We start from the raw sequence: 14,309 nt of genomic DNA, 5'->3' as shown, positions 1-14,309 counted from the left end.
AAGCACCAGCATGTTTCTCTTGCAGCAGGGAGTTATCCAGAAAGTTTGGGACTAGATGATATGGTAATGATTTTTCTGCTGTAAACCCACAGTATTTTTTTGGAGGTGTCAGCATTTCCCAGTGCTAAGGCATGCAGTGCTACCTAGCAAGGACACTGGACTGGACAAATGCTTCATGTGTGATAGTGCATGAAGCTAAAGTGTACAGAATGAAAACAGGTTGTTTTGTTTAATAAGTTTTTCACAATTCACAGCACGGGGGAATTATAATTTATGTGAAATTTTTATCTTAAATTCAGTTATTTTATAGATTCCTCATTTGGCAGATTGATTTTTATTATCCTTATGCTGAGACTTGTTACATAGCATCTCTTAAAAAGTACAAAAGAAGAGTGGAAATGAAGGTGGTCAGCCAGTCCTAAGTCTTCTCTCTTGCATTCTTGTCTGTCATTGTGTTATGTTGTATGTCTGCTGATTGTTACAACTCACAAGACAAGCTCAAAATTCTGCAGTGTGTTAGTTGAGGTTTTACTGCTGTTTTCAGCTCAGTCTGACTCATCATCATCTTTTGCTGAAGTTACCAGTTCAATCAGCACCTGATGGATAGTCTGTGCCTGAAGATACTTGAACTGAATGGTCTTACTCTGGTGGAGCACGAGCACAGTGATGGGGAAGCAGATATGGAGGAACAGGTAGGTTTGCTTTGTGCAAACATATCTGTCAGGAATTTCTCTGAGCTGTTCCAGTAGTCAAACAATTACTGGCTTGATTGTAAATTGCTTGGAGCTTCCACCACAGTTTTTACAGGACAAGAGCTTTGTCATATGGTTTTGTCATAACTCTGCAATTTGCTTATTTGTCTGAACCCCTTACCTGCATGCTTCAGGGTGCTTCATAGAGCTGTCATAAGTGCAGAATAGTGTGAAAGTGAAAGCCTCCTCTTTAGGTTGTTATAACCTGTGTTAGATCAATGAAATAACCACATCCAATTGTGGCACCCCATAGCAATAAGTTACTTGTTACTTTTCCATATAGAAAGATTTTAGTCACATTGAATTTGTAGATATATCTGTTAATAGGTGTACAGGTGTTTCTTCACTCAGGTCTGCATATCAGAGGTGTCACAGCTTATAGTCTTTTAGCAAAGTAGCAGCCAAAGGTTGATGGAGACTTGCAGAGTAGTAGTGCTATAAAGGAGGCAATGTGAGATCAGCTCTGTCTCTCATTGACTCCAAAGTTCTTAATGCATAGATACGATTGAGCAGCTGCTTGTCTTAGAAAGCTCCTGAATAATTCCCTCTTGTGAAGAGGTGAAGCAATGGAGACAGAAGCAATTTAAAATACTTGATAAATATGTATTTTGGAAACTTACCTTTATAAAAAGCAGCGATGAAGCTATATGGCCCTTTTAGATGAAAGGAGTGGAGGTTTAGCATAGACATTTGCTTTGCCAGTGTGGGCTAGCATAGCTTCAGCTCCCTTTTCTTCATTTTAGGATGAAAAGAAGCGTTTCACCGTGGCCCTGCTGAGTCTCCGACTCCTGGCCAAGTTCCTGGGTTTCCTTGTTTTCCTGCCCTACCACACTGCGGAGCAGCCAACCAGAGACCTGCAGGATTCCGCGCTGGCACTGAGAAACCAAGTAAGGAAGGGCACTGCCTTTTGCTGGACAGCACTTCTTCTAGCTCAGGGAGCATTATGGGTGGTCATGCTCTTTCAAAGCGAGCCAGTGTTCCTGGGATGATGTTGTGTGGTCCTGTGTCCCTGCTGCATATTCTGGGGTTGGGAACAAAGGAAAAAAGAATTTCTGTAATCTCGAAAAGAGGGAGTAATGCGCCGGTGGTAAGGTAGTCAGTCTTCTGTTATTTCTGCTAATCTGGGTCTGTCATACCAGAAATTTCACCTAGCTAAGACAACTTGTACTGATAGTGTAAAATCCAGCTACCAGAATTGATTGTGTTAGTTTTGCACACATCTCCCAGCAGTGTGCCACCGAATGGAAGCAATAGACCTTGACTCCGTTTTGTACGCAGTCAGGCTTTTAGCCTTGCTTTCAAAATTTCCAGTGGGATCTTTGGTTGCAGTCATAGTTTGGTTTTTACCTCTGGTCATGTGCAAAGTGTTTTCATTAGCCAGAAGTCACCAGTACAGAAGATGAAATCCTAGAAAGAAAAGTCAAGATATAGACAAAAGTTTTCTATAAGTAGCAGAAGATAACTTCAAGCTGCTGGTTTAACTTCTCTTGTCCTTTAAGACCCTGCCTGTACTGGATATATTAAAGCTTCTGAGACAATCTATTCGGGATCAACGTTCTATCCTCACTATTCCTTGGATTGTGGAGTACCTTTCCCTTGTGGATCATGTTGCTCCTTTCCTTGATTATTACAGGAAAGTGTTTAGTCTCTTGCTGCAGGTATACAGGTAAGAGCTTAGGAAAATATATCTGTAAAGAACTTTTCAGTGAATGTTTGTTTGTTTGTTTTTTTTTTTTTTTTTTTTGGTTTCTTTTTTTTTTGGGGTGCAAATCATGCATACTGTTTATCTTACATAAAGCTGCAAAGAGAACACAGCCTAAACTTGTGGATTAATACTTGATTCAAATTTGTTTTTTTTATTAAGTAAACAAAATCTTTAAATACCACTTGATCACTCTACATCTGCAGCTGTGATTGACCTTCAAGCTGGAGCTTGAATTTTGACCTTAAACCTACAAGGTTTCCAATGCCTAAATAATTTTCTAGTTTTCTTTCCTATATATATGAGGAAAATTTGAAGCACATTCTAGAGAATGGCTTGTCTAGTGTAAACTTAAGACAGGGTGTTATGCAGGTACCTGCAAAAAAGGCAGACATGCAAGGAATGTGTTCATGGTATATAGATAGTGTAATTGGTAAGTGAATGGTTTGGGAATGTTTTCCATAATGAAAATTGAGCTGCTGAAAACTGACACTCTTGTCTTGCTACTTCTGCTGCATGGCAGGTTAATGGTCCTTTCTGAAGACAAGGAGATGAGTTTCCTGAACAAGCTGCTGATCCTTGCAGTTCTGGGTTGGCTTTTTCAGGTAGAGTCTCCTCTGTGCATGTAACTCTTCTCTGAAGAAAAAGCAGGGCACAGAACTCAATACAAAATAGTACTGAAATGAATTAAAACAATTCAATACAGTAGTTTGTTGTTTTATCATGGATTTTTTACCCTGTTGTGGGGTTTAAAGAATAACTGTATTTTAGTGGAGAATTATTTTCCTTTAGTGGAATTGTGTGAAGCAACAATTTTTTCCCAATAGGAATTGTAATTGCATCTGAAATACATTCTGTATTTACTAATCTGCAACCTTGCAAGAAAACTGACAGCTGATTGCTGTTAGACCTGGAAGCTCTTGTCACAAAGATGGTGTGCTAGCTGTCAGCCTTGAATTACTGAGGAATTTATTGGATAGAGGGGTGGTGTATGATGAACTTTTAAAATTCTTTTGTGCCTCCAGTTGGAAGCAAGGTAATTTCTTAGCAGGAACCTGTTGGAAATGTGGAAGATGCTGTATGGGGAGAATAAGAAAGGTGGCTTTTGTTACTGTGATTAAAAGAAGTCTTTAATTTTATGGAAAGTTCTCAGGGCAAGAAGATTTTTAGTAGGGTCATTTTTTGTGGGTGACAGGGTGGTGAGATTTTACTGTCCTGTTATCAGAAATAGTGGAAGTTACTGTCTTCATTTTGGGTTGCAGCTGCTGGGTTTTCTGTTCCAGGTTCCATCAGTTCCTGAAGAACTGTTTTTTACTGCTGACGACATGCAGGAGAGATTTGTGGTGGACGCTGTGACATCTGCTCAGGCTCTGGTGAGTTAGTGCAGCAGCATGTCTTCTGAATCAGTGAGGGAAGATGGACCTACCACTTCCTCAGGAGCTGTAAGATTTGATCAGGAACTTGCCTTCAGGGCAGCTGCACTGAGCATATGGAGGCCAATGGATGTGGTGCCCAGTTTGGCCAAGTGCCTCAGTTGCATCTGTGTTATGGGTTGTGAACTCTGTGTTGTAGCTCTGGGTTTTCTGTCAGGCAGGAGCCATCTCATCTGCTGCAATAATTTGCAGAACAGGTGCCAAGTTATGCTGGAGGATGAGATGCTATTTTCCTGCAAGGTGAGTTGACAAAACTGTAGCTGTTCCCAGAAATAAAGCAAAAGTAATGGTGAACAGAAATAGAATGATGGGACTGTAGAGCAGGGTTGCTGTTTGTGAGATCACCTGTTTTCCAGTGTCATGATGAAGGGTGACTGAACTGAAAATGGTATGAGCAAGCAGGAAAGGAGGTGAGGGTATGGCATGTGTGATGTTTCAGATAATTCCTAGACATGCAAGGGGATATATAGTATTCCATGGAAAAGTGGTGTGGATGCTAAGATACATTTCTTTGGTGGATGGGATCTGAAATTCCTGTTCCTTCCATGGCCCTGCATGTGCTGTGTTAATACTGAAGTGACATTTCTCCCTGGCATGGTGTTCCATGGGTGAAGGCACTTGTGGAGGTGTAATGCATAGCAGATGTGCCTCATTTATTTTCCTCCATGGAGAGGTTTCTCCCTTATGAGTAGAGGCTGTGGCAGCAGTCCAGGTTCCCTTCTTTAATGCAGCTTTCAGCTGGGCTTTGGTAGTGATCAGGGGCAAAGGCTGAGCTAGGCTAATAAATGAAGAGCAGCTCATTCTGTGTTACGGAGACTGAACACTTGGGATGCAAAGTTCATTATTTTACTGTGTGTTTGGAATCCAGCTATTGTTTTCATGGAAAGGTTGCCCTGAAACCTGCCTGTGACTGCATGTATGGGATTTCTGACTTGAAGACTGTTTATTTTGTACTGTATCCTTTCAGCATTTCCTTCATTTTCTCACCAGGACTTTGTACCCTTGGTGGATCAGCAGTTACTTTATACCTGCTGTCCCTATCTTGGTGAGTATTTTACTTATTTTTACTATATACATAAAATATATTAGTATGTATTTATTTTTATTTAGTCAGTTGTTTATATTTGTTGTTTGGTACTGAGTCCTTGGATCACCTTTCTTACTCCTCTTCACAACGTAAGGTCCCCGTTGTATATGCAAGAACCTTGATAAGAAGCTGTATTGCAGAAGCTCCTGCAGCTGTGGATAGTATCTGCTAAAGCTGAGGGAGGGAGGTTACCTAGTCAGGATAGTTGATCCACAGAGTCTGAATCCAGAGGGACAGGGGAAGCCACCCCTCACAAGCTGTGAGGAAGCATTACAACAACACAGCTTTTCTATCCTAGGTGTAGGAAGAGGAGTTTGTGCTGCAAGAAATGCCTTGATCCTTGAGCAGATTTCTGCTGCCAGGCAGAGGGGAAAAATCCTTTTGTGCCCTGGTGTTTTGTCAGTTTGTTTGAGATAGCTTTTTCATGGGATCTGTCTGCCAATGGTAAAATTCCTCTCTGTAGACAATAGAGTCTCAGATGGGGAGATGGTGCTCTTCTTCCTGAGGCTTAGTAGGGAAACTGTATGTTAAACTTCTATCACAAACTGTATGTTAAACTTGTCTCACAAAATCTTCTAAGGGCGAATAAGTTGTCCAGCTTTTCTGCCAGGATTTGCTCCTGTCTCTTGGAATTTTGTTTAACTTGTTGTCCTTGTAGACTTTACAGTTCTTGCGTGCCACGCTAAAAAGGAATGCACAAAAACACCTGCTCCCTCATCCTTCTGAACAAGTCCCATCTGCTAGGGGGCTTTTCAGAAGTTTCCTCTTCAGAGCCTTGCTGTGCCCTGCCAGGGATGCCCCCTCTGCTTCAATGAAGCTTCTGCTTTTGTAGAAGCTGAGAGAATCTGCTCTGGGAACAGGACTGGAGAAGTGAAAGTTTCTTTCTTGAGTTTTGGGATTAGTTTTTCTCCTTTCTTATGGGGTTGACGATTGCTTTTGCATGTGTTCCTGCACAGGTGAGCTGCGTAAACTACTTGCCTCTTTTGTGGCTGGTAGTGGAGGCAAGAATGGTGGTTTTATGAGGAAAATCACTCCCACAGCTGCAGAGTCCTTAGCACCCAAGGCTTCTGTCACGCAGCGGAAGCTGCAGGTAACGAAATTAGGGAGTCACAAGGGGGAAAGGGGCAGGAGAAATTTGCTTGTGTGAGTGCAGGGTATACAGTGGTCTCTTAATGCCAGGGAACATTGTGTTTAACAGTCAGGTATCTTCACTCCCTGTTTTTCTGTTACAGTCATGTGGCTGGGATATGGTGTGGGTGCTGAAATCCAGATAACGTCAGTAAACATTCTTACAGTTGGAACAACTAGTCTTATTTATCTATTTCCCTCTTCTTTACCATAAAATGTTGGTATGTTTCTCATACTTTGTTTTGGTTAGATTGTAGCCATGCTTTCCACTGAGAGAAGGACATGCGTAGGAGCCTAGAGGATTATCAGCCTCTAATTAAAAGGGCTTGTTCTTCCCAAAACAAGCTCTGTGTGGTGACTCACTGCTAGTAGACACTGTCAGAACTCCCCCAATCCCCTTTACAGGTCTTTTGTAGCTTCAGAAACCCTGAAAATAAGCTTTAAGTGATTAGAAGGGAATAGGGAGTACTATTCTGGGATGATGAATGCTACAGTAGCAGAAAGTTCTAGTGGAGGCAAACTGTCTTTTAGTAGATCTCCAGAAGGTAGTTCTGTCCATTCCTGTGCTGGTGAGAGGAGGGTGAAGTGCTCTAATCAATTGTAGTGCTTTCTTTTGAACAGGTAGATTTGGAACAGGCTTTCTTCCACAACCAGCCTCCTTCCCTACGGAGGACAGTGGAATTTGTGGCAGAGAGGGTGGGATCCAACTGTGTGAAGCACATCAAGTAAGTGCTGGTCACCTGTTCTGTGACTTAAAAAGTAACTTTACATTATAATTAGACAAAGAGTTGATCCTTTAAACTTGTGTGTATGGGGGAAAGAAGTTTCCATGGGGGTGTGCTGCGTAGCAGAACACCAAGGCTGTGCAGGACTGACCAGCAACATCTGCTGTTGTAGAGAGGAATTTGTGAAGGAATGTAGTGAGGAGGGGGATACATCTGTGGGACAGTTTGTATGTGAATGCAGTGCAGCATTGAGACTTTTCAGCCTGTTCAGAGCATTCTTGCTAATGATAGGAAAATCTCATCTCATATCAGAAATGACCTCTGGAGGTCACTTGATCCAAACTCCTGCTCAAAGCAGATCCAGCTTTCAAGTTAGGTCAGGTTTATTGGCACCTTTTCCAGTTGGAAAAGTTTCCATCTCTAAAGGATGAGGATTCAGCCACCTCTTTCTATCATGGTCCAATGCTCAGTTTTCCCAGGCTTTGTGAATAATGTTTTCCTGTATCCTGTCATATCTATCCATTGTTCTAGCTTGTGGATATTCCTGTCAATCTTTCGCAGTGCTCTTCCTGGAAGTCTTGTTCTGTCTTCTCTGTAAATTTCCTTCTCCCTTCAGCTTTTTCTTGTCTCCAGGCTAGGTGAAACTGACTCCTCCTTGTAGGTGTGTGCTCTAGCATCCCAGCTATTTTAATAATTTTTTTCTTTTCTCCTGCAGTTACTCAAATTGTCAATGGCTTTCTTGTCCTGAGATCCCAAAGCTGGACACAATACTCCAGATGCAGCCTCCCAGTGATGAGGGAAGCAGTAACTTCCCTTGACTTGCTGGCTGCACTATTGCTATTGTCAGCCCAGTGTAAGGTTGGCTTTCTGTGGACACTCCTAACTCCCTTCCCTTGTTGTGGGAACCCCAGGTCCTTTGTGCAGAGCTGCTCTGTAGCCAGTAGACCCCAGCCTGTACAGATGCACAGTCAGTCCCATTTCTCCCTCTTTTCACAGCCCTCCTGTGTGGTGGCCCTGCCCTCCAGCTCATGAGCTTGCTCAGTTTGCACTGATCTGTTGTCAAGCTTGCTGAAGGCATTAGATGTTATCAGCCCCAAGGAATGGTGGTTTCAGTGGCTGCTGCTGACATCTTTGAACTTCTGAGCACTATCAATTGAGTGTTCAAGGGTAATGCTGCCAGAAAGGAGACCTGTGACCAAAAAAGTTTTTGGTAAAACCTAAAGGCTTTTGACTCTTGAATCTTACTACTGTTTTGGTGTCTTCATTGCTGTTGTCTTCCATACACACAGAACAAGGAGATGATGTAGATGATACAGCATGATTGATTTGTTTTTAGCAGAGTGACTTACAGCATTTGAGATGGGTATCCCCCTAACCTGGGGAGAAGAGATGGTGCACTTAGTGTGCACTGTTTCTTGTATTGATTTCAATCTGCCTGATTGTTCTTTGTTTTGTTGCAGGGCAACACTGGTAGCAGAGCTAGTTCAAAGGGCTGAAGCCATGTTGCAAGATAAAGTGAAGGAGGAGGTTGTTAATAATGACAAACTGCTTGAAGAGGTGTGCACTCATCTGTATGAGGAAGGGGCCCAGGCACTCATCAAAGGCAGAGAGTAAGGAGGAAAAGTTATTTAAGCATGTGCCTTCCTATCTCTTCTTACTGCAGAATCTATAAGCCTAATTTAGCTTGACCTGTCATGCTCAGGTTCTGGTAATTATAAACCATGCCCTCTGCTCTTCTTATGGTGAGTGTCTGCTGTGCTCCAGCCAGTTAATACTGTGTTTGTAGAGAGGAATAAAGGTGCTGTGTGTCTCTCTGCTCCAAACAGACATCCGCTGCAGCTATTGTATTTCTCCTCTTTGCAAAATTGATATTGCAGCTTAGTTGCTTGTAATTGCCCTTTCCTTGTCTTGTTCTTTTAGTCTGATTTATTGCATTGCTACATAATGAACCTCTGAATGTTGTCCAAGAACCTAGACTAACCCCATGGCACACTTTCTTCCTTTTCTTGTAGATTTTGCAAAAAAAAAGGTCCTGAGGCAGTAAGAGTGTTGTTGCCAGAAGAGACATCTGCAGCAGTATGTATTTTCCCTAAAACTTATTAAAAGCCTTGACTTTAAGTCTGGATCATTACCATTTTTCCATTGCTGCTTCACTTATCCCTTAATAGCTCAGGTAAAGAAAATCTATTGATGCCCTCATGGGAGGACTGAGTGATAGCTAAGAAGAGTCACTTCTACTGGGCTGCCTTGCATATTGTGGGTAAAATGATACTCCAGCTCATAGCTGACTAATGAGGCTAGAATGCTATAGAGATGGCATTTATCTTGCAATGATAATGCATTTGTTTTAGCATCAACTTCCACAAAAAGTTGATGAGGGTTTTGGAAAATCAAAATGCCTCAGTTGTATTGCTCAAACCAGCTGTTTCCATAGAAGAGGTGGTGTTCAGTTTAATTGTTGCATGCCAAAATTAAGCTTTTTCCTTTAGACTTCCTTCTGAATTTTCACTGACTGCAGTGCTGTGGCTGATAGTAAATCTCCAGTGATTTGTTATCCTCCCTGTAAAGGTTTTAAGTAGTGCAGAAAACATTGCAGTGGAGCTGGCTACCGAGAGAGCCTGTGGCTGGCTCTCTGCCAACATTGCAGGTGAGTGTTTTTACCTTGAGCTGGAGCTTCTAACCTGTGCATTGTGCTCTTTTTTCTCTTTTTTTCTGAGATCAAGGGACAGACAGTGTTATAAAGTACTTGGTCCTATTCGGTTTTTTGTTTTTTTTTTTTTTTTTTTTAGTGTAAAGTATGCCGTTGCTCTGTTCCTCCTTGTTTAGGAGGAATTATAATTATTTCTAGCTCTAAGAACCTTCATTGGGGATCTTTTAGACTTGGCCCATGGTAGTGATTTTTAGTTATGGAGTCTTGTACGATGATGAGAGTAAATGCTGTGGAAATGCTTCTGGAAATGTCATCTAGGCTGAAGTTGTCTTAGCACTTCCAGTGTGTACAGACAACTGCTCTCTCAAAAGATCTTATGGTCACATGTACAGAGTGCTTCTGAAATCTCCTGTAAAACAAACACTTCTTGGACTGGGTGCATTTTCTGCAGGCTGAAGGCAAATGTAGTCTTTTCATTCTGTAATACTGCACTGGCAACTCTTCAGAATCTCTGAAAACCCATTTTTTCAACAGGTTGGGCCAAAAGCCTGGGGAGGAATGTCCAAGTACCATTTGCAGCCACAGGAATTTAGTGTTTTGGATGCTGATCAAAATGTATTTTGGTAGAAGACATATGGTTTTTATGGGCACAGTGGTTGAACTAGCATGATCACACTGAATCAGCTTTCTACTTTGGCATTGCCTTCTGGCTTAGGTACTGTGTTAAACCCATGGAAATATTTTTATGGGAAGTGAGATGAATTGCCAGTTGTACCTGGCAGTGATGGGTGTCTGTCTTCTACAGCTGTGGATTAGTATACCCTCTCCAGATTTGCTTTTGCACATTAAATATAGTAGGAGGTCAGAGAGAGGGAGTTGAAAATGTATGCTGTGGCCCTTGGAATGAAAGGCTAAGAGTGTTTGGAAATGATTCTCTGCTTCAGTGGAGACAGAAACTGAAGCAGACAGGATTTGTTCTCTGTTCTCTATAGCACTCATCAAAAGGGAAGTGAAGGCAACCTTCAACAGAATGCTGAAAGTCCCAGGATTTCCCTTGCCAGGCGAGGATGCTCTTGAGTTGAGAAGGGACTGTCCTCCAGGCTGTCAGCACTGTGCTCCATTTCCCTCCCAGATCATCAATGAGATTAAGGTACGTGGTTTATTTTTGTTGCTGTTTTGTAGGGTTTTCTTTGATTGTTTGGTGGGTTTTTTAAGAGAATATTCTGGTTCTGAGGAGCTGGCTGTGGGGAGTGCTTAGGAGGCATGATGAAAAGTTCTCAGGTTTTTTCCAACCCCTGCTTGCTGTGCCTATATCAGAGTTCCCTGCTAGGAGTGCTGTCTCAGATACAGGATTTCTGGTAGTATAGCAGTGTGGCCTTTTTGGCATGTGTAGGATGGAAACCACAGTGCAGACCCCATGGTATTGTGTGTAATTTCACATTCCTTAAACATATGCACCCCATAAGGAAAAGAATTCTGAACACCTTGCCTTTTACTGTTGCATGTTCTGACTGTTTTTTGCAGCTGTTTGTCTGCTTGACAGACAAGTAATGCTGGTTATCACTGTCATTGCTTTCCCAGCAGCTGTGTGAAAATGAGTTCACATCCTTTAATGCTTTCTTGCTTGTGCTAAAAAAAGGAGGGCAATTTGTATGAGGAAACCTCTGGGTTGGCACTGAAGCTTCCCTGACAATGTAAGAGGGGTGGGAATTTCTGTAGCACTTCTACCCTGCACTGCTTGCTGTGCTGTGAAATTTATTTAGAGCTTTCAGTGCTAGTACTTTTAAGAAATATGAATTTGTTGCCATCATTGAGTTTTACTTCGTAACATTAGTGAGAACTGTGCTAGAAAATGAGATCTTGGTAAGGTTGTAGAAAATCAGCTTTACTCTGTCTTATGAAATGTATGTATACTAACTTAGGTTCTGGTTTTATGAAGAACTATTTATGAACTGCTCTGTCACAAGTCTAAGGATCTGTGTGTGGAAGAGCAGGATACCAATGTGTGTGTTACTGTTGTCTTTCTCATCAAGGATGTTCTCTGTGTTGCTGTGGGCCCACGGGAGGAGGGTGAGGTGGTTGACTGCGTGTGGCTGGAGTGCTTGCTGGGGAGGCTGAGTCAGACGCTTCGATGCAGAAAGGTAAAAGATGTAAAAAAGCAGCATAAACTCCCTTTGAAGCACTTTGGGCTGTCTTGATACCTGTAAAAATTTAATTTCTTTGCCTCACAGTTGAGTTCAGTTGAGAGGTTTTTATTTGAGCTCAAATGTGGCAATGTTGCACTGTATTTTTTTATACTGTGTAGATCTTCTTGTTACTTCAATTAGCCTTTGTGAATCCCCTTTTCATATATGACCGTTTTGTCTTTCAGTCTTTAGTGGCCTCCTCATTACAGCTCTGTGCTTCTTGATGTAAATTGCCTGCTCTTCTTGGATATTTTTTATCCCTTGTGGAGCCCTGTTTTGTCCAGTCTGCTCTATGGGGAAAAAAATACAACTTTTTTTTGTGTTTTCCAGTTTGTATGTCCCACATCAGAACAGCAGCTGGCCAAGTGCACGGTTGAGTTGGCATCTTTGCTGGGTAAGTAAGTTATGATAAGCTATTTAAGACTGAAATCTGTTATTAAAGTTCTCTTAGATCCTTGAGGTCAGAGATATAAGTGTTAAGAGCTCATGGATATGTAATTCTCTTTGGTGCCACTGAGTTTGAAGATTTTTTTCTGTCAATTTGGGTGGTTACTCTTATTCCCATTTACATTCTGCAAAACAGAGTTGTTCAGTGACTAACCATCCCTCTGATCTGTTTCACATCTGTTGTTTTTTATTTATTGACACCGTCAGTTAAATATGGGATATGTTTTCCAGTATTTCTGCCTCTGAAAAATTGTGGTGGAGTTTGGGCTTTTTTGACTAAAAGTAAGGGCCTTTTCCATTAAATTATGTTTTTATGACTTTTTTTTGGAAAAGAATGGAAGTAATTTTTTTTTTTTTTTTGTATTATGACTCCTGTGAACATTTTCAGTCTGTTTTTTTCTCTTGCTCTGATATGTAAACACAGTTTTTCTCTGAGCAGGAGCTTGTGATCTCAACACAGATGTGTTCTTCACGGGCAGCCTTCTAATTTTGTGGGTTTAGAATCAGCTTTAGAAGTTTTATACATAATTTGTCTTTCCAGAAGGCAGTTCACATCTGAATATTGTGAAATTTATTCTGGGAGCAGCAGTGTCAACCTGTCCCATTCCATTAGACTGTACCAAGGAAGAACTGGTATCTTCCTTCTGTTTATGTTCATATGCAGTTTAGCACTGTTCAGATTTGCTTTCACTTGTGTGAACTCTGCCTAGAGTCTAAACTATGGACAACTGTTCAGTCTGTCTATAGACTTAAATGTTTGACTGTGCTACTCTTCTCTCCTTTGCAGTAACACCTAGGTTCTCTTTGACTAAATATTAGGCTGATTTTCAGGACTTGGGCTATATTCCAGCCAATTGGTGTTCTTTGTTTGAGGAATAGAAATCTCTTCCTATGTCATACTGTCTGTGTAGGTTCAAAGGTCATAATTTTGAAATATTGACCTAATATTTCCAAACTCCATTCCTCTTAGGTTCGCTGGTTTCTTCTCCCTAATTGTGCTGCTGAACCAAGATGATCACTAGAAAAGGAAATAATGCAGCTATAGGAGTTCATTTTTCCTCCTCCTCTTAGTTTCAGATCGTGTTCCTCTGAGTCTTGGGATCAAATCCCCAGAGAAGAGCCCTGAGAGGCTGCCTGTAAAGAACAATCCCACCTATGGCCTCCTAAAGCTGCTGTTCTCCATCTGGAAGGAGGACTTTGGGACATCTGTGCCCGTGCAGCTGATCTTCAGCAAGAAGAACATGGGTTATCTTGCAGAAGCCAAGCAGCCAGAGGTAAAGCTGGTTCTGATTTGTGTAGGAATTCTGCCAGCCCACAGTGCTCACTGGGGCTCGTGTGACTGAGGCCAGCAAGGTTTGGCCAGCAGGTTGGCCTTGTTTCTGTGGGGCAGTGAAAGAGAGGGATGTGTACAGCTTGTCAGGGGTGGGTGCCTGCCTTGGGGGGCTCTCAGGAAGGCACAGTTTTGGTTAGGAGCCAATGGCAAAGTGGCCCATTTGGCCTGGGATATTGCAAGGGTGGGACACGTGGCTGTCATTGGTTACATCCTTGTGCCTTTTATCAGCTTGCATTTCTGCGTGTGTGTTGGTGTGACAAACACTCCAACAAAAGCTGAAAATCACCCTATTTAATTGCAGGCTAAACCCAGCTTATTTCAGGAATCAAAGAAATAATTTTTTGCACTGTTCTTGATCAGGCTGGAATTAAATTCTTGGTGTGTTTATAGATGGAGAAGTTATAATACCATGTACTTATTTTATGGCAGAAGAAAATCAATGTAAGAACTGAAGGAATTGTGTTCATTCATTGTGGTCATTGCTCTTGCCCTTGCAGATAGATAACATCCTTGCTCCTTTTTCCCATGTTCTGATGCAAAAAGAAAAGTGTGAAGAATTATACATGGATAAAGAAATAAGCACACAATCCATTTCTTTTTGACTTGTTGGTATTTTCTTCTCTTGTGCAGTGGGATTTGTTCCTTTTCCTGCTTCATGGTCTTATAGAACATGAACTAATGAGAACTAGTGAAATCCAGAGTTGCCTGCATATCCTTGAAGAGCTCCCTTGGCCCTCAGTAAGTATTAGATATGCACAGACAATAAATAAAATAAAAAGTAAAGCTATGTAAACAGAATATCCTTGTATTTCTATTTAATATGGCTAAGGCCCATAACCTTCCCATCTGTTGTTCCTGCTTAATGC

The 14,309-nt window shown here is 41.6% G+C and overlaps 1 protein-coding gene across 1 annotated transcript in view; it reads left to right on the top strand.

Annotated features, from left to right (window-relative positions):
• CDAN1 (codanin 1) overlaps positions 1 to 14,309 on the top strand; it is a 31,724-nt gene that overhangs the window by 15,040 nt on the left and 2,375 nt on the right. Inside the window, exons 12-27 of the mRNA XM_063159117.1 lie at positions 578 to 692; positions 1,496 to 1,639; positions 2,252 to 2,418; positions 2,978 to 3,059; positions 3,738 to 3,827; positions 4,878 to 4,932; positions 5,931 to 6,064; positions 6,724 to 6,827; positions 8,288 to 8,437; positions 8,840 to 8,903; positions 9,396 to 9,474; positions 10,470 to 10,627; positions 11,511 to 11,618; positions 11,994 to 12,057; positions 13,182 to 13,384; positions 14,074 to 14,181. Coding sequence (XP_063015187.1) covers positions 578 to 692; positions 1,496 to 1,639; positions 2,252 to 2,418; positions 2,978 to 3,059; positions 3,738 to 3,827; positions 4,878 to 4,932; positions 5,931 to 6,064; positions 6,724 to 6,827; positions 8,288 to 8,437; positions 8,840 to 8,903; positions 9,396 to 9,474; positions 10,470 to 10,627; positions 11,511 to 11,618; positions 11,994 to 12,057; positions 13,182 to 13,384; positions 14,074 to 14,181 — 1,825 coding nt within the window. The remainder of the gene's footprint in view (positions 1 to 577; positions 693 to 1,495; positions 1,640 to 2,251; positions 2,419 to 2,977; positions 3,060 to 3,737; positions 3,828 to 4,877; positions 4,933 to 5,930; positions 6,065 to 6,723; positions 6,828 to 8,287; positions 8,438 to 8,839; positions 8,904 to 9,395; positions 9,475 to 10,469; positions 10,628 to 11,510; positions 11,619 to 11,993; positions 12,058 to 13,181; positions 13,385 to 14,073; positions 14,182 to 14,309) is intronic.

Source organism: Melospiza melodia, chromosome 6 (genome assembly GCF_035770615.1).
Source record: "Melospiza melodia melodia isolate bMelMel2 chromosome 6, bMelMel2.pri, whole genome shotgun sequence".
Classification (NCBI taxonomy): Eukaryota; Metazoa; Chordata; class Aves; order Passeriformes; family Passerellidae; genus Melospiza; species Melospiza melodia.
Note: the sequence above shows the minus strand (reverse complement) of the source record. Positions and strands in the feature narration are given on the sequence as shown.